A 22,705-nucleotide genomic window follows, 5' to 3' on the forward strand; every position below is an offset into this window, starting at 1 on the left:
GAATAATGATATATATATAATATATATATATATATATATATATATATATATATATATATATATATATATATACGTACACACATATGTATATGTTTACGTATATTTATACACAACACACATTTAGGAAGGTTTATTTTTATTTATTCATTATTCAGAAGATGAACCCTCTTCATATGAAACAAGCCCACTGCAGGGGCCACCGACTTGTAATTCAAGCTTCCAAAGAATATGGTGCCCATTAGGAGGCAAGAAACGGTAAAGGGAAAATTGCCGTAAACTCAGCATTGACTTCGCAGATTCTTTTAATTTCCAAGTACTTTATCAGACTACTTTACTTATTTTTTAGTGCAAATAGTCAAGATGAATAAAATCTAAATATTTATATGCTGTTTGCTGCTCTTCTCCTGCCAAAATAAAAGCGTAATTATGTCAGTAAAACTATTGTAGCAGTACATCGAAACCAGTCCACCCTCGGCCGAGGCAAGAATTTTGGATTGAATGACTTATTTTTTGGCAGCTAGCTGTTAAACTCTCTCAAAGAAGACTGGTATTTGATCACTTTTCGTAGAAAGGGGTGACTGGGACAAGCGATAATACTGCAGTTCTCGGAAATTGATAGCAGAGGTACCTCTTGGATATGCTTCCATTCTAGTGATAACGCAGGCTTTGAGACGTGGATGACGAAACCGGAGAACAGAGGGCCATTATCAATATATATATATATATATATATATATATATATATATATATATATATATATATGTATAGAGGAAGAGATTTTTTTCACTTGGAGAAAATGGCTCATTTTAAGCTGCTAAAAATCTTCGAGTAATTTCACCTGAACCTGGGATATCTATCTATCTATCTATCTATCTATCTATCTATCGAGAGAGAGAGAGAGAAGAACTGACCAAAATGAAGTCCATGCTTCATCCCGGAGACATACTAGAATGAACCAGACCACTTTCAAAGGAAATTTTCTCAACTAAAATACCATTGAGACTTTTCGACAAACATAAACTGTTTCACTTTAATCTAGATTTCCTGAGCAGCCTCTCACCTTTGACCTGCAGATAAAAATAAGGAAAAATATAACGAAGATAAGGTTTTATCGTGATTCTCCAAAGCACGACGTTGCTTGCAACATTGGAAGCTTGTTACGCCTGTATTTTAATATTATTCAGAAGACGAACCCTATTCATATGGAACAAGCCCAACACAGAAGCCGTCGACTTGAAATTCAAGCTTCCAAAGAATATTGTTGCGTTCGGTAGGAAGTAAGAGAAGGTAGTAAAGGGAAATACAGATAGAAGAGGTCTCACTTATTGAAAAGATATATCATTTTCGAAATATTATTTGCTGGTTATACTATACTGTTCTTCACAGCATGCACGTTATGTGAAATCGGAACTTTCGTTCGTTTCACGAAGGTCGTCTTCTATTTTCCCGACGTTTCGTCATAGAGGGCAATTTCGACCAATTTCACGGATCATGACTGCTGGCGGAAATCATTTACACGGTGGCACTTGATTTCTGAAATGATTTCAGCAGGAAACTTACTTTCCTATGTATGTGGATATACTTTCTTGCGCTCTTTGTCTTGTGAATTTAGGTTGAGGTAGGAGTAAGGAATATTTCCATTTTTTGTCCCGCCATTAGAAACAGTATTGATTGGTATGAAGACATTTCTTTTTTACAATTTTTCTAATTTTTCTTAGTGCTAAAGATATTCCCAGATCACCTAAAAAGATCTTGTATGAAAAACTATCCTGAAATACGAAGCAATTTTTTTTTTTACTGTCCCTTAATATTCATTTCGTGTAGTCCAGCGATAAACCCAGAGTGTATCCTGTATCCTGATATTAAGGGACAAAGGACATGACTACCCACAAACAAACGTAAGTGCTTTGGTTACTAAAAACAACTATCCAGTTGCGTCCGTTTATTGCAAACGTCATGACAATAACAATGAATTACCTTAGTAAACTGTAAACTGTCCTTACCAGAATCTTGCTTCCTGAAAGACTCTCTTATTATGAAGTAGATTAAACAGGCAACAGTCAAGAGGAATTGCTCCTCGCGTGTATCTTAAAACACTAATCGTGACATGTTTTCACTGGGGCCAAAGTCTTTGTCATGCTGAGAGTCAGATCACCTCTTTCAAGAAATCACATCTCACAGTACAACCAGATTTCAGTCGAAATTCCTGTAGCATGAATTTTGGAAGGGTTCATGCACCAACAGAGCTGGTGGTGAGCTGGTTCCATAATTACATGTTGAATCGTCAAGATGCTGTTTTTTCCCGACAATTTATCACCACTCTGCCATTGAAAACCAAGTCGAAGATTAGGGAAAGCACCTAGCACCATCTACTCACGCATTATTTTCAAATAGTTACATGTCTGCAGTGAGGTATATACTCAGGATTGAAGTAAAAATATTTATCCAATCCATTGTTGGTCCTTTCGCAAGTTTGTCGAGGCACATGAATGGGATCATCCTTCTGCAATGTCTTCGTCATGTACAAAGATACTTTCCGCACGAGAATGTCTATTTCGTCTTGATAAGCGTACTCGGCAAAGACATGGCAGATAGCCTGGATCAGAAGGGAGCCTTTCTTGGGGTCTCTGTGGGAGAGCTCTCCTGAGGCTGTGGAAAAGATGGAATACATGTCAGAGAAACGCTGAATCCCTTCATATGGCGGAGGTGATGGAACATGTTTGGTGTCTGTCTGGTACTCTCTGGCATCAGGAGAGTCCTCGTCACTGTTTCCCTGACAGCATGAGCCACCATTATTCTGTGCGCTGCCAGCGTGATTCTCTGAAAACCTGAACGAAGTCAGTGAGTTCTCACTTTTCATCAGCAAACTACTGAATCTTGGGCTGCGTACATCAATGTCGCCCCACTTACTTTTATTTGTGTGCTGTTCTGCAATGGCATTGTGAATTTCCTCTCGAATCAGAGCTCGTAGAAAGCTTTGGTCTGAGGACGGGTTCAAGTTGACTGAATCTGGGAAAGTCTTTGGGGTGTTCCTGCAGAACTGGAGAATGAAAACTTTCGGCTTCCCTCGAAGATTCTGACAGGACATGTTGTCAAGCATGGCGTAAACTTCCATAAGATCAACCTCTTTGTTATCAGAGGTAACGAAGGTTTTTGGCCCCGAACCATGGCTCATGATGATAACAACACAAGAACACAGCATTCTATGTCTTTGCTCCTGACTGAACTCCCTGAGCATTTTCAAGAATTGGGATTTTACGATGTATCCTGATTTACAGTAATTGGCAGTTTTGTGGCTGGTTTCATAGCCCATTTGCTGAAAGAGATTTAGCAGATTATAGAAATCTCTATTGGACCCTTCTCTTTCACTGTAACTGTCCCCATCGTAATTAGTGAAGTTGGCCATGAAAACCAAACCCCTAGGTGTAGAGTCGTTTTTGTATGCACCATCACTTTCACCATAGACTCTTGTATATTTGACAACAATATCTGATGACTTGCGAGCTACTACACCACGACACCCAAGCTGCCGCCTCGCTCTGTGAACTGGATGCTTCCTTTGCACCTCATACTCATCATGGTCCTCGTCTCCATCCAAGTCTCCATTAGCAACAAACTTGGTGTCAAAGGCTGCTCTTGGGGTCTCTGTGTGATGATGTGCTGATTTTGATGCTTTTTCTACCTTTACTGGGGAATCCTCTACCTCTGGCTCTCTTGTCTTTTTGTTGATCGGGGTATTTGTCACTAGATCTTGAGGTTTAGCTTGTCTTGCAGTGATTGGTATACCTCGATACCTATGAATATTGTTTATTAATTCCCCTTTTCCTAAAGTGTCCTCCTCTTTTAGAAATCTGATGTTGTTGGGTCGGCTGTGAACTGGAGAATCCTCTACCTCTGGCTGTTTTGCCTTTCTGTAAATTGTTGCGTTTGTCACCGGTTCTTGAAGTTTAGTCTGTTTGTAGTTTGCAATGCCTGGCAGACTATGAGACCTGTCAACTTCCTTTTTCTCTTTTTCCTCTATTGTCTTATTATTCGTGGTACTTGTCACAGATTGTTGAGGTTTTGTTGGTCTTTGGTTTCCACTGCCTGGCAAACTTGAAGACCTGTAAATGGTCTCCATTACTTCCTCTTTCTCAGGCGTTTCCTGGTCTTTCTGAGATTTGAGACTACTGGAATCGTCAAGTAAATGTTGCTCTTCTCCAACAGAAGTTTGAAGGGTCTTGGAAGTTGGCAAACTGTCCTGAACTATTAGAGATTTGGTGTATTGCTCCACATCTGAAAATGATGGTCGGAAATCAGTCCTTGCTGGCTGGACTAGCTCTGATGACTTCTGAAGCTTCTCCTTTTTGCCTATTCTCAGTGATTTCAGTGCTGGATACCTACTCTTGCCACAGCCCATGGTACGACTGCATTACTTCTCCCTTGTGACTTCTTCCATCAGGCTGGTTACCTGTTGATGATGATAGAGAATGTCCTTTTAGTTTTGACTAAGACAGAATTAGTCTTAAAAATATAAGCTCTCAATTTAGATTAGATTGTTCATTCCATCGGTATCATAGAATTTTGCTTTTTATATCATCACCTTGTACTATTGAAAGTTATAATTGTTATAAGAGAAACAAAATTTACTTTTATGAATTTTGTTTTACAGACAGTTAGAAATAGCACATACATCTTTTCTAACAGTGATTTCTTTCTGCTGACCGGGGTTAGCACCATGGAAAAACAACACAAATGTCACTTTATATCATACTTTAAGAGCTTAAGCTGGATGAACCCCTGTGCAAGAAAACTAACTCTCCATTGGCTGTTTCCTGGACTTGTGCAGGAGGTTCATTAGCACTGCATCGAACCTCCCTGTGCGCACTGAGCCCATGCATCAATATCTTGCACGCGTCATCCATTCTTTCCCCGAGACCAGACCACTTCAAAAGCCATCCTTTTACCCACGCTAACCTTTCCACCCTTTCTACATGTGTCTGCTTCTCATCCTATCGTTTCTTGTTACACAACATACACTACATAAACAGTAAACAGGTCATCTCAACTGCTTCAACAGCTTTCCTTTCTAGAACAACCAGCTTCCTTGCAGAGGAGTTGGCTCAACAAATCTCTTCATCCAGTCGTACTTCGGCTTCCACGGAGAATTCGAGTCTTTTCCAAGTCATGTGCACCTGTGCGCCTGCTGCCTTCATTACTTCACCAGTTCAATGGCTTCTTTTCTCATCTTTCTCTAATCAAGCATATTTACTCCTTAATTTGTACACAAGCTGTTTCCATTCTTACTCTTGCTCACACTCACTCTTGACTTCTTTCGTACACACTTTCGAATCATGTCATTAATCTCTGCAGTTTCTCTTCACTATCTCCAATGAGTATAGCGTTCAACTTTACACCTGCGTACATCTACTGTCTTTGCCATGATCTCTCACATCACAGAGATCCCAGTTCATTAAGATAGGGATGAAGTTGCCAGCCCTGTGGTATACTGAAAGTGGGTACATAGTCCCTGGATGAACTCTCTCTCTCTCTCTCTCTCTCTCTCTCTCTCTCTCTCTCTCTCTCTCTCACACACACACACACACACACACACACACACCTCCTAAGGAGTCAAAAGATTTATAGTAGGACTTTGGAAGTGGCGTGTTCAGAAAAATATTCTTTTGGGAATTTCTGGAATAGCCTGAGACACTAAATTCACTATTTTAATTTCAAGATGTAAGTAACTTTATGCTTTATGGCGTTGGTATTACTGAGGTTTTTTTTTCTAGAGAGAGAGAGAGTAGTCTCGTGACTCATTTTGTTGTTCATTAATGTAGCTATCAGTTTATTTTGTTGATAAGCAATCAGTCTTTTGGAACCAGATAACTAAATCCGTTCAGGCATCAAAGAGGGACTTTTTATCAAATTCCTTCAGATCGTAATCGTGCAAAGGAAAAAAAATAAGTTTCACTATGAATCATAAAAGTCAAGAATCATAAAAGTCTTGTCTTTTATGAATCACTTGGAGACCAACTTATATCCATCAAAAAATAAACTCATTCTTGTAACTCCACTGACATCTTTTGTTCCCTTTCTTGGGGGAATTATGTAAACAAGATGTAAAATGAGCCCCACATCAACTTATATGTTCATAAAGATGACGACTGTCAGTATTTACAACTCCCATCTATAAGTTTACGACTGGTTTTATGTCCTGTCCCCGCTCTGGTTTGTCCGTAGTCCCTTCTGTACTGAAGAGGATCTTCAAAAGTAGGTCACGGAGTAGCGAATAGGCCTACGTAGACGACCATATGATCCGGGAACTTGGCAAATATATCAGACCTCTTGTTGATATGATGTCAAAGGTCTCTCAGAGCATTCCTTTTGACTTCTGTTGTTGATTGTTTTAATGTGTAAAATAATGTTTTATAAGGTTTAATTAAGGCTTGTAAATGCACTATACTGATTACAAAGGCCTGGCCTCACGCAAAATTTTATCTTGTCGTAGGCGCTGATCTTATCGCCTTCAAACAGCTTCGGAATTATCTAGTTTTCTCAGCCTCGCTCACGAGTTACTAAACAGCTCTTTTTTCGTGATTGTTAAGTGCTTTCTAATGAATTCTATGCAATTTATATTCTATCAGTTTTTGCATAATGGGCTTTGTTAATAACTCACTCATATTAAACTTTGCAGCGACAATCTCTCTTTTCTGCAACACGTAAAGCCTATAATAATTCTTTAGGCAGGCTTGACCAATTATTGTATACGGTGCTAAAAAAAAAATACTCATAAATTTTCATTAGGTCGCTCGTGTGGTCATATGACGTATTATGGAAGTTACCTTTAGCAAAGGGTTCTGAATCGAAGAAGTTCATTTTCGAAACTGACATTCCTTTGTGGAACTTGCCATCTTAAAGTTTACTTCATGAGAGCTTTAGGCTACGTCATGCGACAGAGATCAGTATATAATCACTGAGATGACACTGTCCACTTCCTCGCCTGTTTCATTCCCTTTTCCTCAAACTTCTGATTTCTCCTCCTGAATCTGTTTTTCCTGAATCCTTTCTTTCTGGAACATGTGGCCTGCGCGAGACAAGTGCATTAGGCTGCTTGTCCCATGGGCCAGTGGTTTAGTTATTTTGGCATCGTTTTGTAAAAAGCCTCTGCCTCTTAATTTTTTTAATCCTAAAGCGAACGCGAAAGTTTGTACCTAAAAATTATTTTTTCAAGGGTAGTAAGACCACTTTGTCTTCCTTTCCTCTCTAACTAACCATCCTTGAGGCATTTGGTTCCTTTTGTCAGTCGATAATCACTTCCTGTCAGTTATTTGACAGGTCTGTTCCTATTGTAGTTGATGGAATGATTAACATAAGCTCAAAAGTACCTTTGTAAAGTCAGGGAGTGCCTGTTCACACACAAGTAATATATCAGACTTATCCATATGTCTGTAGTATTGCTCTCATATCTACCACATTTAAGTCTAAATCTTTCTGTTTCTGAATCCATTGTGGACTCACTTCACCTCCCTTGTAAGCCTTTACTTTCACCAATCCCCTCGATAACTTCTTGACTTTAGGCCTGCACCGATTCCTATGCTTTGACTACTCAGGATTCACTGTCTCAGACGCTGTTTCAAGAACATGATTGTAGTTGTTGTTGCTGAGGTTTTAGATTGATTCGGCCTCATACCAACGCGGGCTCTTGCTCCTGGAGCAGCCTGCAAGGAAGGACGTGGACCTCTATTCTTCGTCTGTCTTTTTTTAGGGTTTAAGTTTGTCTTAACTTTCAGAGAAAATCTATTACGATTCTGAATTCAATTGTTCATATTTTTTCATATTTTCTGCAAAATGTGCTCTTGCTTTTCTACTTGCAGCACTTAAAAGATAGCTCAGAATTGTGAGTAACGAACCTCAGTACAGCTCAGAGACTGGGTGCTCCTTCATTTCCAATAAATTCATTTTTTTACATCTAAGCAAATTTTGAAAATGACCTTCGTTACTTGGAAATTCCGCCCAGATTTCACTAGAAAGCTCTGATCTCTTAGAACGACAAAATAACAGACCCGGGAAGATTATCAGCCACAGATTAGATAAACAGTTATTGAAAGACTGCAAATACTCACTGGGCGGGAAATTATTCTTACCACTGATGTTGTCACCATCGGTCATTCAAGTGTTAATGAAAGATATTCCCTAAATATACTTATTCAGTTGAGAAGAGTGCAATGAACATTTTTAAAAACTATGTCTTCCTCTGCATTCCATTTTGTTTTAGTAGTCACTGCTTGAAATGGCTGGGTGCAATATTCTTATCAATATCTTTATCGTTGTTGAGATAACCATTTTCTATAATTCGTTCTGTGTTGTATTCTGCACAATCATAGTGATGATATTATTGGTATTAACAGTATATTATTGGATATAATACTGTCTACACAGGAGGATTATCTATGTTATTCTGAAAAGCATTTATATCTTCGCATAGCGCAATAATTACCGCGCGTTACAAATTGTATCGGGTGTGCTAACGTTCTTTGAGATAATGATGATAAACATGGCTAACAAATAACTCCAGCGGCTAATAATATTTTCCACTAATGAATTCTAGATTCGCAAGGCTAGACGCCATAATCAAAATCACTCCACAACAAATATTAGGCGGTTTTCAAAGATGGTTACCTCATGGCGCTGATGAACGCTTATTTCCCACTGTGTAAAGTCGACGAAAGACCGTAGCTTCTGTCCACTCAAGATTACTGTCTGTTTCTTATTGGGAGGAGCAGCCGTAGTTTTTGCCCTCTCTGTTCGCTGTCTGTACACACGGAGGCAATTCAGATTCACTGTCTGTTCCGTGCTGGGGCAGCAGACATATTTGTTGTCCACTCTTATTCACTGTCTGTTCCGTACTGACGCAACAGGCCTAGCATCTGTTCACTCCTAATCTGTCAGTCGTGGAATCCGTCCACTGAATTCACTGTCTGTTCCTTACTGGGGCGACTAAAGTGGATCCTGTCCACTCTTCTTCAATGTCTGTTCTGCACTGGGGCTTCAGAAATGTCTGTTGTGTACTGGGGCAACAGAAATGTCTGTTGTGTACTAGGGCAACAGAAATGTCTGTTGTGTACTGGGGCAACAGAAATGTCTGTTGTGTACTGGGGCAACAGAAATGTCTGTTGTTTACTGGGGCAACAGAAATGTCTGTTGTGTACTGGGGCAACAGAAATGTAAGTTGTGTACTGGGGCTTCAGAAATGTCTGTTCTGTACTGGGGCAACAGAAATGTCTGTTCTGTACTGGAGCTTCAGAAATGTCTATTGTGTACTAGGGCAACAGATATGTCTGTTCTGTACTGGGGCAAGAGAAATGTCTATTCTATACTGGGGCAACAGATATGGCTGTTCTGTACTGGGGCAACCGATGGGTCTCCTGTCCACTTAGGTCGTCTTTAGACTACTGAGCAATAGCCAGTCTTTGTCCAACAGTGTCATTATCAGCCCTGGTTATTTGCAGGTTGAGGTTACCTTATCTTTTTAATCTCTTGTTGATAAGAGAGGATCGTGAGAGGTATTTCCTTGATGATATGAAGGAACCACCGCACACATACACCTCCCTGAAGACCTTATCGAGTCAGAAATAGTTTTTTCTTTTTCATTGAGGTTCTGAGAATTTATAAAATGCATTAACAGTTTCTTATTAAGTTTTTTGGAAAGTCGGTAAACTTCTGTGATGAATGTCTGAGCTGGAAAAATGAGTATTAAATTATATTAAGGTAATTTGGCCATTTTTAATGGAATATCAGTTGTCTTTTCTATTAGAGGAGGAATCATTTCCACAGAGAATCGGGTTTGACCTTTTTTTTTTTATTAAGTATTATCCTTATCTACAAGAGAATAAAAAAGCAGCAAGCAAACCAAGTTAGGCGCCTGGATTGGAACTTGTTCTAAGAAACGTCGACCAAAGACTGTTCACCGCTAGTTCGATTCTCGGGCATTCCATTGAGGCGTCAGAGATGTGTATTTCTGGTGACAGAAGTTCACTCTCGACGTGGTACGGAAGTCACGTATAAAGCCGTTGGTCCCGTTGCTGAATAACCACTGGATCCATGCAACGTAAAATCACCATACAAAAACAAAGACTGTTCAGTCTTCATTAACTTCCAAAGTAATCCTGTGTTATTCCTGCTTTTGGATAGGGGCCTTATCCCAGTCATTAGCCTATAAGTAGAGGATTTTCTCCGTTATTTTGTGTGTGAAGAATGTGATTAGTTTAAGGTTTTCCTGTTGATACAAAAACGTTGAAGAGAGACCCATGCTCTTGGATAATAACCTGCTCATTACCTCCTCATCTGTTATTAAAACGATGCTAATAAAAGAGAGAGTCGAGTAGGCTAGTCCTGACCACAGGGACATTACGTACCCTTCTAACGCTTGGGCGAAGGTCCCTTTGGTCTAAATATTTATTTATGTGTTATTGGTGAGAACGGCTGACCCTGGGATGGACACCCGCAGACTATCAGTGTAACACGCAAACATAAAAATTAGGCTACACATTGCGTTTAATATATTGAAATGACTATTTTAATTTGTTTCATTTTCATTTTTTTCTATATTTCTATTCTTCATTATTTATTGCTTAGTTTGCTTGACTGTAATGACTAGTGGTATCTAGATTCAGCAGGCATGAAGCCAGCATTGGCCATTACCCCAAAAAGGCCTGTTAGATGTAGCAAGGTGCTGAAGGGGTTCAATGGCCTGATGTAGACTTCTGGGGGCTACCAACCAGCAGGGACGTGGGTGTCGATACGTTTAAGTGAACTTGTGTGTTCCACAGGTCTGATCTTTTGAAGTTATACTTATACTGTGTGACTTGGCTTTGGTGAATTCGTAATGTTATAATATGCCATCTTATTTGTACATTAATTGATTTGTGTTTCGGTCTGTCAATTTATTTATTTATTCATTTATTTACTTATTTATTTATTTATTTATTTATTTATTTATTTATTTATTTATTTATTTATTTAATTTTTGGTTGGGGTTTCTTGTCACCTTGATGTTGACGTTCAACAATTTCTCCACCTGAGAGAACGTAAATGTTTTCTACAAATGTCCGTAAGTGGCCAGTATGGATGTGTGTACTTCCTAGAATTCATAATGCATAAAAACCAGGAACCTGGTTGATTTGTCAACCTCCAGCGTCCGTCACCATCTTTGACAAAGACCTCTGTCGCAGTTGATGGAACGGTGGTCGCTAATAATGCTTTGTCTTAATTATTTTTTAAAATTATATTCCCTTGCAGATGGCGTCATCATCAACTCAGTATTTCATGGTATTTACAGGCGAAGGCGATCCCAAAGATTTTATTTTATGTTTCTGTGTTTCTGTATTGCAAAACTACTACTATTACTTCCCTCTTTTTTTGTCGATCCTCAAGTTCTGCTGTTCATAATTTCAGACGAAACTTTCAGTCAAATCGGAGCACGGGACGGTAAGCAAAACAAAAAACAAAAAACAAAAAAAAGGACAGTGAGTCTTAATGTATGACCTCGTAAGGATGAGTTTTGCCTGACCAGTATCATTATTCCGGAATGTTTGTCATTGTTGAATGCGCCAGGGGGTGGGTGGGGCGGGTCCATGAATAAGCCCCTCCCCCCCTTCCTCCTCATGTACCGATTCTTCTACACACCAAAGAATTTTGTTTGTTTACTTATTTATTTGTCTTTATTTGCAGGTTTCATTAGACACTTACGTTCTTATTTTGCTTTGATGTTTTTCCTGTGTTACGTTCAGTTTATTTCCCCTTCTTGGCTTTTTCTGTCTGACCTGTGATCTCTTGTTTTGAAACGTGATTCACTTGTTTTGTCTCTACTTATGAATGACGTGTAGTAAAGAGGGGAATTCCCACTTCTCTAGTAAATATTTAAGACTAAAACTTAAATGTACTGAAACTTATCTCGCTCTTTGCACTGATGCCTAATACAGAATTAAAATTCATACAAAAATGAAAAATTTATCCATTATATAATTCCATAGTAAAAAGAAATACTCCATTTCATTCATAATTCTTACAATGAGATCGACCTCACTGGATTTGCTTCTACCTTAGTAGACTGGCCAATTACGACCTAAATGGACACCTCGTGAAATATGTTCTCAAAATGGTGTTGCTTCTCATATCTTTATTTATTATTTACTTCGTAATTGTGTTGTTTCTCAGATTTTTTACTTATGTACTTTCTTCTCTCCTTTCATTTTCTTCTGGTACTTCAACCACATATTAAATTTTACATTTTCTGTTTTTGCTTATTATTATTATTATTATTATTATATTATTATTATTATTATTATTATTATTATATTATTATTATATAAAATAGTGACGTCTTCGTGTCCTTTACAACTGACTTATTATTCCAGTTATCTTGTTCTCTCTCTCTCTCTCTCTCTCTCTCTCTCTCCTATGTACCCTTTTGTGGCGTAGACCCCCCTCCTGTATATCTGGCGAGGTGTAGATTACCCTACCGTGTATCTGGCCAGGTGTAGATCACACCAACATCGCTTTAGTTGTGGTATAAACAGAGCTGGTTTTTGTTTTTTTTAACTGGCTTTCTTTTTTGTCTATTTTGAAGCTTTGTAATAACAGCCAAATGTTTACACGTAGTTGTTTGCATTAAGCATTTCCCATTTTGCATTTCACTGTTTTTTTTAGAATTTAGTGAGTAGTCTTTTTAATGTATGTTACAGGGAATATATGAAATTTAGGGATTTGACGAAATCCGTAGGGAATATGTGGAATGACCAATTCGCTTAAGAACATTTGAACCCAGAGACCTAGTACTATACATGGTGAAACAGTGATTCATCTACACCGTTTCGCCGTGTTTAGTACTAGTCCCTGGGGAGTCAAATGTATTTCGCCGTGTATAGTACTAGTACCTGGGGAGTCAAATGTATTTCGCCGTGTTTAGTACTAGCCCCATGGGCGATCGAATGTCCCTAAGTGCATTTAATCTCCCAGGGGCTATTGTAGAGTCACATCACCCGTGCATCTAATGTCTAGGCCCGTCCCTTACGACGCTCCTGATTAGCTGTTGATATATCCTGCCTATGTGAACTCTCTCGAGAGACTGAGAGTTTCCAGCCCTGTGATTGACTTATCAACAGCCAATCAGGAGCGTCGTAAGGGACGGGCCTAGACATTAGATGTGCGGGTGATGTGAATCTGCTATAGTACTAAACACGGCAAAACACATTTGACCCCTGAGGGACTAGTACCACTGTTTCACCGTGTTAGTACTATAGCCCTTTGGGATCATATGTTCCTAAGCTAATTGGTTATTTCACGTATGGCCTAGGGGATTTCGCGAAATCCCTGGATGATTTCACATATTCCCCGTAAGATATATCGCTTATCAGTCAAAAGCTGTTTTTCTGGCCACGATCAAATTTGTGTAGCCCACTGGATTGTGTGTCATGTTGCATTTGGCCGTAAATAGAAGTAGAGCAATCATTCGCATTTAGTGTTTTTATCATTTTGTTGTCCTTTTCATTAGGCAGTTTCAAAGCACTTAAGCACTTGAGCACTTGAGCACTTTACGACTTCCTCGTCTACAGATGTAGAGAAAGCAAAGTCAGTGATTTAGCCTATTTTCTTTTACGTTCTCTTCACTTTTGTCTGGTCTCTGATTTTGTGCAAAACTTCTCCGATTGTTGAATTCAATCACGCTACTTGACTACAGTACGCATAAATACATCACTTGGTGTTAGCTCTTTTTTAAGACAAATGTTGGACTTTTATTTTGGTAAATACTAGAATTTATGTTAGGCAAATGCTGGAATTTAAGTTAGGTAAATGCTGGAATTTAAGCCAAGTCAGGATTGGAATTGAAGTTACGTAAATGCTGGAATTTAAGTCGGGTAAATACTGGAATTTAAGTTAGGTAAATGCTGGAATTTAAGTCGGGTAAATGCTGGAATTGAGTTAGGTAAATGTTGAATTTATGTCGGTAAATGCTGGAATTTAAGTCAGTTAATGCTGGAATTTAAGTAGGGTAAATTCTGGAATTAAAGTCTGGTAAATTCTGGAGTTTAAGTGATGTAAATTCTGGAATTTAGGTCAGGTAAATAAGGGAATTTGTCACGTAAATTCTGGCATTTAAGTCAAGGAAATACTGGAATTTAAGTTAGGTAAATTCTGAAATTTAAGTCAGATAAATTCAGGAATTCAAACCAAGTAAATATTGGAATCTGTCTGGTAAATGCTGGCATTTAAGTCAGGGATATACTGGAATTTGCGTCAGGTAAATTCTGGAATTTAAGTCAGATAAATTCTGGAATTTAAGTCAGGTAAATTCTGGAATTTGAGTCAGGTAAATTCAGGAATATACTGCCACTGGCTCTTGCTTTTTGGTACATAATTTTTCATTGTAGCGTCCAAATGTTACACCTGTCCTTCTTAAATGATATTAGATCTTTTTGAGAGAGAGAGAGAGAGAGATTCTTCGCCATAGACTTTTAGATAAATCAAACCAACTTTTATTCGTTTTACTCCAGAAATCAGATTCCGGATTGGTTATGGCATAGCCTCATTAATACCGATTCTCCCTCGTCACAAGTAACCTTGTACCACCTGCCAGGACACCTTCTCTCTTGTTAACTCCCGGGAAACCAGTCACCCTCTTGGGACTATTAAGCTCCAGAATTCTCTTACATCTTTTGTTTTTTGTTCATTAATTCGTGGCTTAGATCCACACTCTTCTTCCTTGTCTTTCCTATTTCTTATTTTCTACGAATCCAGGCTACAAAAAGACACGAGTTTACCCGGCTCCTTAATTCTTGCTGTCTAAAAAAAACGGATTTGGCACACTCAAGAAAAAAGTAGAAAGAAATCGAGCTGTTTAGACCACAGTTTCGTCACAGGCAGCTTGGATATTAGTACATTAATGTATTCCCTTTTTAACTTTTTGAAAACCGACGTCTCCCAGTGAGTTGTGATCAGATCTAGCTACGAAGAAACTTGTATACCATTGATACTTCCACAGGAAATGCCAAACATCCGATCGTAGTTAATGAATAACTTGAAAAACGCATAGAATAGAGCATTTCAGAGCTCCTATAGTAGATTCACATCAACCGTACATTTCACGTCTAGGCCAATCCCTTACGACGCTCCTGATTGGTTGTTGATAAGCCAATCACAGGGCTAGAAATTCTCAGTCTCAAGAGAGAGTTAGGTGGAACATACATTCTGCCTATGTGAACTCTCGAGAGAGAATGAGTGTGTCCAACCCTCAACAGCCAATCAGGAGCGTCGTAAGGGACTGGCCTGGACGTCAAATGCACGGTTAATGTGATTAACTGATTCTACTATAGTAATCCATATGAAGTTACACCCAGCACTGGAGGGACATGTCACACTGTGTCTATCTTCCTTGATTCTGTTTTGAAGAAAATTTATAAATTTGTGACCATTTCTGGCTACAGAGAAACTTGTATACAATTTACACTAATCTCGACAGGTGCCAAAAACTCTACAGTAATCAATAAATAAGACGTTGCATGCACGGTGAGTAGGATGAATCAAGTTATTTTCAGTTAAGACATATAGATCTCTCTTGTATAAAGATTTGAATGTGGCAGGCCATAACGTGGTACTACAGTCTTTTGTCTTTTTCGTGGACCTCGTTTAAGAATGAAATGGTTCATCATATAGGAAAGAGGTGTGTTGTTTTTATGGGAAAAATTGTACTTTCGTACATAAAATTTTATATATATATATACCAAGAAAACTGATAAACATCCAAGCGACATTCTGACTCAAATGTAAACATAAGACATTATTCTTCCCTCCACTTTTTTTTCTGGCGGACGTGAACAAAATGTTTTTTCTTCCAATTCTTGGTTTACTGATTCTTCTTCTTCTTCTTCTTCTTCTTCTTCTTCTTCTTCTAAAACAAATTGATGCATGACTTTTCTCTTCAAGATAACGATACATGACACTGTTACGTTCAAGTTTTCTCCTTCTGCATAATCACGTTTGAGATTCGAAGTCACTTGCTGTCTTGTCTTGTCGAACTGAAACAATTGAGCATCGTGGTGTGTTCTGAGTCCAGTAAAAAAAAAAAAACAAGCTTACTTTGGAAGCCAGTGGTGATCTTCTTGACAGTCTCTGGATCGCCAAAACTGCATAAATTTCCATTTAAAAAAAAAAGATTTTTAAAAGTTTGTGTCGTGGGAATGTGCATGAAGAGAAATTCTAAAAGGCAACTTGAGTTTCAACTGCTCTTGACGACAAGATGGAAAACCCCAAATGAAGACACAGGGTTTTTTTCCGCTCCTAAACTTGTTATTTGAGTGATGGATAATAAACCCCGGTACCTGTAATTATTAGATATGATTACTGGTGATGTATTCTATGTCTGCATCAAGAGTTATGATTTGAGAGAAAGAATCTTTTTGTGGCTTGCTCTGAATGCTTCAAGTTTCGTGAGAATTTCAAAGTATGGTCAGGATGTCAGTGAGACCAACTGACACGGAGTGACTTATTCCTTTTTCCGTTAAGATTCGAATTGGGCGGCAGATTTGATTTTGATAAGGCGTGTTATCTCATAGAGGTGTTCTTTACATTTTCAAACAGTAACGTAATGAAAATATCTGAATATATTCGTCACATATACAGTAAATTCGATCAAAAAAATAGATAAAAAAAAAACTTTTTATCTTCACTTTCCACTCCGTTCATATCAGCTTTAAAACTAGACAGAGTTAAGTGCCTTATAGTAGGGCTTTATGTAAATAATTTTCCTTTTGCTAACAGGATAAATTAAAAGTTTCACTTTGTTAGTTAAAAATACGATAATTAGTTCTGGTTAAACCTGATAAGCATGATTTTTTTAATCAATCATATACAAGAGCTATACATTAGCTACGGAATCAGTAGACAGATCTGCAGATGGCAGCATTAGCAGTACTTTTTAGTAAAAAATTATTTCGTATTCGTAAAACCAGTTCATTAATGTCCTAAATCAGACTATAAAGAATCTCATGAATATTAACATTCGCCAACTAAGCTATTCATATACATATCACAATAAAATATTTCCTAATGTGTTAACACGAAAATAAATCAAAATGGGCACATGTACGCAAGTTAACTAAAGGAATGGCCAGTTTGAAATCGCCATACTGTTGTAAAAAATAAAATTCCCTGTGAGGCCAAACTAGGTTATTAATTCTTTGATTTATACGCATAAGGTCTTATATGAGGATGGTTTGAGTGCCCTGCAATTTTTCTCCTTAATTTTGACTTTTAGTGACGATTTAGAGGTGATTTCTCAGGTGGAGGAAGTTGAGGTGAGATCAGTGTCTGTGTGTCAGCCTTGGCTGACAGTTGGGACTCAGAAAGGACTTCTAAAGGTGAGGGAATTCAAGGTTAGGTTAGGTTGAGTTTGTTTGGGTATGCCCTATTTGACCCACAGTAGGGATTCAAGAAGGATTTCTCAGGTGGGGGAAGTTAGGTTATGGTAGGTCAGTGTAAGTAAAGTTTGTTTGGGAGGGTATTTGACCTATAATGTGGAGTCCGGAGAGACCTCTCAGGTTGGTAAGGTTAGGTCAATTTGTTAGGGAGGGCACGTGACATAAATTGGAGATTTCGGAGGGACTTTCCGGGCTGATAAGTTAAGGTTAAGTTCGGTAAGGTTGCTATATCCTCCCCACCGCATTGGCTTCCTGGATATCAGAATCAGTTGCTCATTCTTGCTCTCCACCCCAGTCGTAATCCACTTGACATTTTCCATCATGCTCAGTACTGTCAAAAACAAACACAAGAGCTCCGTGTTACAGTCTCTTTTGCCCATAAGAATCTATAAGTCACATTCAGCAGAAATATGTCAATAAAGTAGCCATTCAGTTAACTGTGACCGTCTTGATTTCTCATTATATTAATAAATCTTCCAATGGAGACCTTGAATTACGATATGAAATAGAATGAGAACGTTCCTGCACCTTAGGATTCAAGCTGAGGGTAGGATAGCAAGTTTAGCACACTGGCTGCCCCTAAACCTCAGTTCGAATCCTAGAATGAAAGGAAAGTTTCATTCCATTTTCCGTTCCAGATTTTGAGGTACTCAGTGAAAATGTACTTAATAATAATAGGAAATTCAGGGGTCTTGAGATCATTGTGAGGTAATTCTACTCACTTTATTTTACTTAACCCATTTTTAAAGGGTGGCTTCAAAAGGTGTTCATTTTCAAGTTCTTAATAAGCGGTTCTTTTCGACCTTCCACACCATGGGTGCCACCTGCCCAAATCAACTAAATTGCAGATACATAATCCACCTCTTATATCAGGTGGATGAACCATAGAGTTTTCCAATAAACAAACTCTGGTACATTTGCACAAAAAACATCCGCGTAAGATTTGGGGGTTTCTAATTCAACTTTCCAGAATCTCATCCAGATACTCATGAAGTATTTCTTGTCACGGTATTTCATTCTGATAATTTGCGGTCAATTTTTGCTTTGGGACATTTTTTTTTTCCTGTTGGTTAGAATTGCTGTTTGCTGTTCACGAAGTGCCCAAGTGCATGAATAGTTTGTTTATACATACTATATATATAAATTATATCTATATATATATAATATATATATACCGTATATATATAAACATATATCTAGTTTAGGTCCTGTAGAGTACTGACATATCAGTGTTTAATAGGTTTTATTTAGATTCTGTTGCTCAATACGTAATTGAGGGTTGGGTAAAAAAAAATGAATATTTCCCTTCCATTTAACTCATAAAATGACATCCTTTTGTAAATCTCATAAATGTTTCTGGTGTTCTGTGGCTCCTCTTAAAATTTACTTGCACATTCGTTACGTACACGAATTCACAATGGTGTGAAAAGTGAAAAGAGAGAGAAAAAAAACTATAGAAGTAGGTGAAATGATTCAAGCCTTCACGAAGACTCACAGCGATATTTTAACGTTTGCCTGTACATATTAATGGTTATTTTATTGTTATATAGCACCATTGTGGGTTTTTAGCTTTTCGTTACCCCTCACACATCAGTGAATGCCACGTTTCCTAGCTAATGTATGTAGTGCTCCTTTCTCAAATCTTTTTTGGTTATAACGTCACTTTCTCGTAACCCTCTGTGTGGGAGAAGTTCCAAAAATCTATAGTTACATTTGACAAAATATTCAGGTGAGATAAATGCAGCTCTATCACGACTGACATGGTTTGTTTTCTTTCTCCCCTCCTGCTCTTCCGGTCCTCCTCCACAGCTTCGGCAGATAGCAGCCCAGGAACCTCAATCGGAGGCTGGGTCAGTCTGTACCCAACACGGAGGCAGCCAGAGGCAGAGGCCCCACTTCCTCGTCAGCCGAAATCAGAGCCGCTCCCAATCTGAGGTCAACAGGTGTGACTCCCGTAGGTGCAGTACCTCGACCAACGTCGTCCACCAGGTGAGGAACTCTTCGGCAGTATTGTCTTTTTTATGTTGTAAACATTTACCGTCGTCATTTTATGCATTGTTTCTGTCACTGTACTAGAGGTCACACCATCCGTATAATCATTTCCTGAAATGACTTGTTTGTCGCTAGACCTATAATGCTGTCTTCCTGTGACTCTTCTTGTCGCTAGACCTATAATGCTCTCTTCCTGTGTCCCTTCGTACCTTCGCTTTCCTGCTGTCACTTCATGGTGCGTCCACACCGCAGTAAAACATGTCATTGGTAACTTATCGCACACACATATCACAAACATGTTGAATACAAGCCGATGACTTATTGGTAGTACTATAGTACTACCAATAAGATTGGCTGTTGATGAGCCAATCACAGGGCTGGAAACTTTCAGTCTCTCGAGAGAGTTCACATAGTCAGGATATATATTCCACGTCTTTCAAAAGTATTCCTCAGGAGAGGTGGAACAAACATCCTGCCTATGTAAACTCTCGAGAGAGACTGAAAGTTTCCAGCCTTGTGACTGGCTTATCAACAGCCAATCAGGAGCGTCGTAAGGGACGGGCCTAGACATCAGATGCACAGGTGATGTAAATCTACTATAACCAATGTTTCATAAATATTATGGAGTTTCCAGTATGAGCCGAAAGTTCGTTCACCACTTACAGTCAGCGACTTATATTCAAGTTGTTTGCTGCCTTTTGTTTACTTTCTCTGACATTTTTTTTTTACTGCAGTGTAGATGTCCCTTTAGATTTTCATTGTATTCTAAGACGTGTCTAATCACCAATGAAATAAAACTAACATTGTAAAAAAAAAACTTTGAAAGTAGGTGTATAAGCAAAGTCAGACAAGTAGATCTTTGAGTAACTGCTGGAACGTAAGACTGACTTCAGCTTTTTCTTCTATGGCTAATCATCTCTATCTCTGTATTTCATGTAACTTATTTCATGCTAATAAAAGTTGAATGCTGAATATTAAATGTATTTTAACGCCATAAACATGCTTTTTGCTCTTGGATGCTCAGCTTGCAAGGGAAATCCCTTTTCAAACTTTTTTAGCTCTTGTAATTCCCCTGTAGTTAGTTCTTAACACAGTGCCTCCCTAGTATCTTTTTATGTAAATGGGCTATGTAACTATTATTTTTTTTAAATGGTCCCATTAGAAGGTCTTAAAACCTACAACTTTTTCATGCAGTTGTATGCTGTGCTGTGGAATATTTTTGAGCTCTTTTAATCAGTAGTACTGTTTCTTGCACCTCGGGGTGTTTCGAAGCGAGCTGACCATCCACGAACCGTCGTCCTCGACTCATGCCAGCATCTGACTTGCTTGTCTTGCTTGTTTCTCTCTTTAGCCGCCAATTCCGAGGACTTCCAAACTTTGGCCCCCTAAACCCTTCACTCGCCGCTGTCTCCACCCCCTAGACTTTTTCCAGCACTCTTCTTTGCGTCACCTGGGCCCTACATCACCCAGTGATGAGGGCACCACCGACACTACTCTCCGTACCACTTCTCCTTCCTGTCAAACCCTCCTTCACTCCAACCATCGAAATCATAATCATCACTACCACCAACAAACCGTCCACCAACAGCATTCATCACTCTTTGATTTACGCAACCACCAAGAGGAGAGTCTCCACCACAGCCTTCTCCGCCACAATTTTGAAGGGGCTTTGAAGAGGAGCTCTGAGGAATTACGAAGCAAGTCCACGAGGACGCTCGCTGAGGACGAGAGAACAGCTCTCGGAAAAGAGGAAGTCAAGAACCCCGAAGGGACCGAGAAAAGAAAGTGTTTGTTGTCGAACTCACAAGAGCCCTCTAGGAATCAGAGTAAGGAGGCAGAGGAGGAGTTGGGTGAGAAGGAAGAAGACGCTGAAGAGAAGGAGGAGGAAGAGGAGGATCTCTGTGCCATGACACCCATGATCAGGATAAGCAAAGTGAAACCAGAGGCTGAGGGATTGGGAACCCCTTCAGATGACCTGACCTCAGCGAGACCTTTCAAGAACGACAAGCCCGCGAAGAGATTCTTGGGCGACCGAACTCCCGAGAAGTCATCTGCCTGTACTAAAGACAACCATGGCTCTCGAAGTCCCCGAAGGAGTGAGGACGCGGGGTCCCGTCGAAGCAGTACATTGTCATACGTACTGTACCAGGTCAGTAGGACCCACCAAGGGGAGCTAAATAAAGTCTCCAAAAATATAATTAAAGGAAACAAACATGACAAACGGCGCTCCGGTAAATAAAAGGAAAAGAATTGAATAAGTAACCAAAGAACTCATTTTAATTACCCATTTGGTGGCAGGTTCGTTTTGAATGTTACTTTGGTTTGGTTGTCATTGGTTGTTCTTCAAATATTGGCAAAGAAATTTACGTTTTGATTTCTTAAGCGCTATGGAGTAGCCTTGCCGATTTTAATCAGTTCAAATCTTTGGGAGTCTGAATGCCTTTTCTACTAACTTTATCATAATAATATGACTCCTCAGCTAAAATTGCCTCCATGAACATGGCCCTGTCATTCAGAAATTGCTTTCTTGTAATAAATTTTTTTTTTTTTGTCTCCACTTGGTTGACTAAAGGTAAGACCCTTTATTTTATTTTTACATTTTGTTAAAAAAAAAACAATAAAGCAAGCATGGAAATACAGTAAAACCAGCAATACCCATAATAACCTCTTGTAGCATGATATTTCATGCGTTTAAATAATAAAATCACTGATTTTTATAGGAAAGATTGCAATTTCCCAAACAGTAGTGCTCAGAATTTTCTAAGGACTCCAATCATTCTCAGTCTTGACCTGTGACCTTGTACCTTGATCATCTGAGGTGCTTCCTACTGTCCCTCAGCCTAAAATTAATGTATTATGATTTTATAAAAGTTTATATCTAAAATACATCTTTAGGAATGAATCTTCACAAGTCCCGGTTATCTTTCCAAAGCTCAGGATGTCTAAAGTTTCGTTTGATTTCCAGGTGACCCACGCCAATAAACGTGAGGTGAAGGCTGCTAAGAGCTTGAGCATCATAGTGCTGTTCTTCCTGATCTGCTGGTTTCCTCTGTACACCATCAACTTTGCCCAGTCATTCTGCCCAAGGTGTACTCTAGTGACGCCGGAAGCTATGTACTTCACCATCATCCTGACACACGTCAATTCGGCTGTCAATCCTTTCCTCTACGCTTATCACATGAAGGTCAGTGACAGAAGTTTCGTTGGCGAGTATATTACTTTTGCATCGTTACACAAGTGTCTTATGTCACATGAAT

The 22,705-nt window shown here is 38.9% G+C and overlaps 2 protein-coding genes across 4 annotated transcripts in view; one reads left to right on the plus strand and one right to left on the minus strand.

The window, feature by feature from the left end:
• LOC135202522 (alpha-1D adrenergic receptor-like) overlaps positions 1-22,705 on the plus strand; it is a 350,947-nt gene that overhangs the window by 325,892 nt on the left and 2,350 nt on the right. The window contains exons 3-6 of one of the 3 annotated variants that reach the window (XM_064231974.1): positions 11,437-11,469; positions 19,266-19,445; positions 20,800-21,597; positions 22,414-22,632. In XM_064231974.1, the coding sequence (XP_064088044.1) occupies positions 11,437-11,469; positions 19,266-19,445; positions 20,800-21,597; positions 22,414-22,632 (1,230 nt within the window). The remainder of the gene's footprint in view (positions 1-11,436; positions 11,470-19,265; positions 19,446-20,799; positions 21,598-22,413; positions 22,633-22,705) is intronic. The other 2 variants (XM_064231975.1, XM_064231976.1) reach the window with 2 other exon arrangements.
• Positions 1,928-9,460, minus strand: LOC135202523 (uncharacterized). Its single transcript, XM_064231978.1, has 3 exons — positions 9,388-9,460; positions 8,662-9,050; positions 1,928-4,450 (listed from the first exon to the last, which is right to left on the minus strand). The coding sequence occupies exon 3, from the start codon at positions 4,397-4,399 to the stop codon at positions 2,387-2,389; it is 2,013 nt and encodes a 670-aa protein (XP_064088048.1). The 5' UTR covers positions 4,400-4,450; positions 8,662-9,050; positions 9,388-9,460; the 3' UTR covers positions 1,928-2,386.

Source organism: Macrobrachium nipponense, chromosome 30 (genome assembly GCF_015104395.2).
Source record: "Macrobrachium nipponense isolate FS-2020 chromosome 30, ASM1510439v2, whole genome shotgun sequence".
Lineage (NCBI taxonomy): Eukaryota > Metazoa > Arthropoda > Malacostraca > Decapoda > Palaemonidae > Macrobrachium > Macrobrachium nipponense.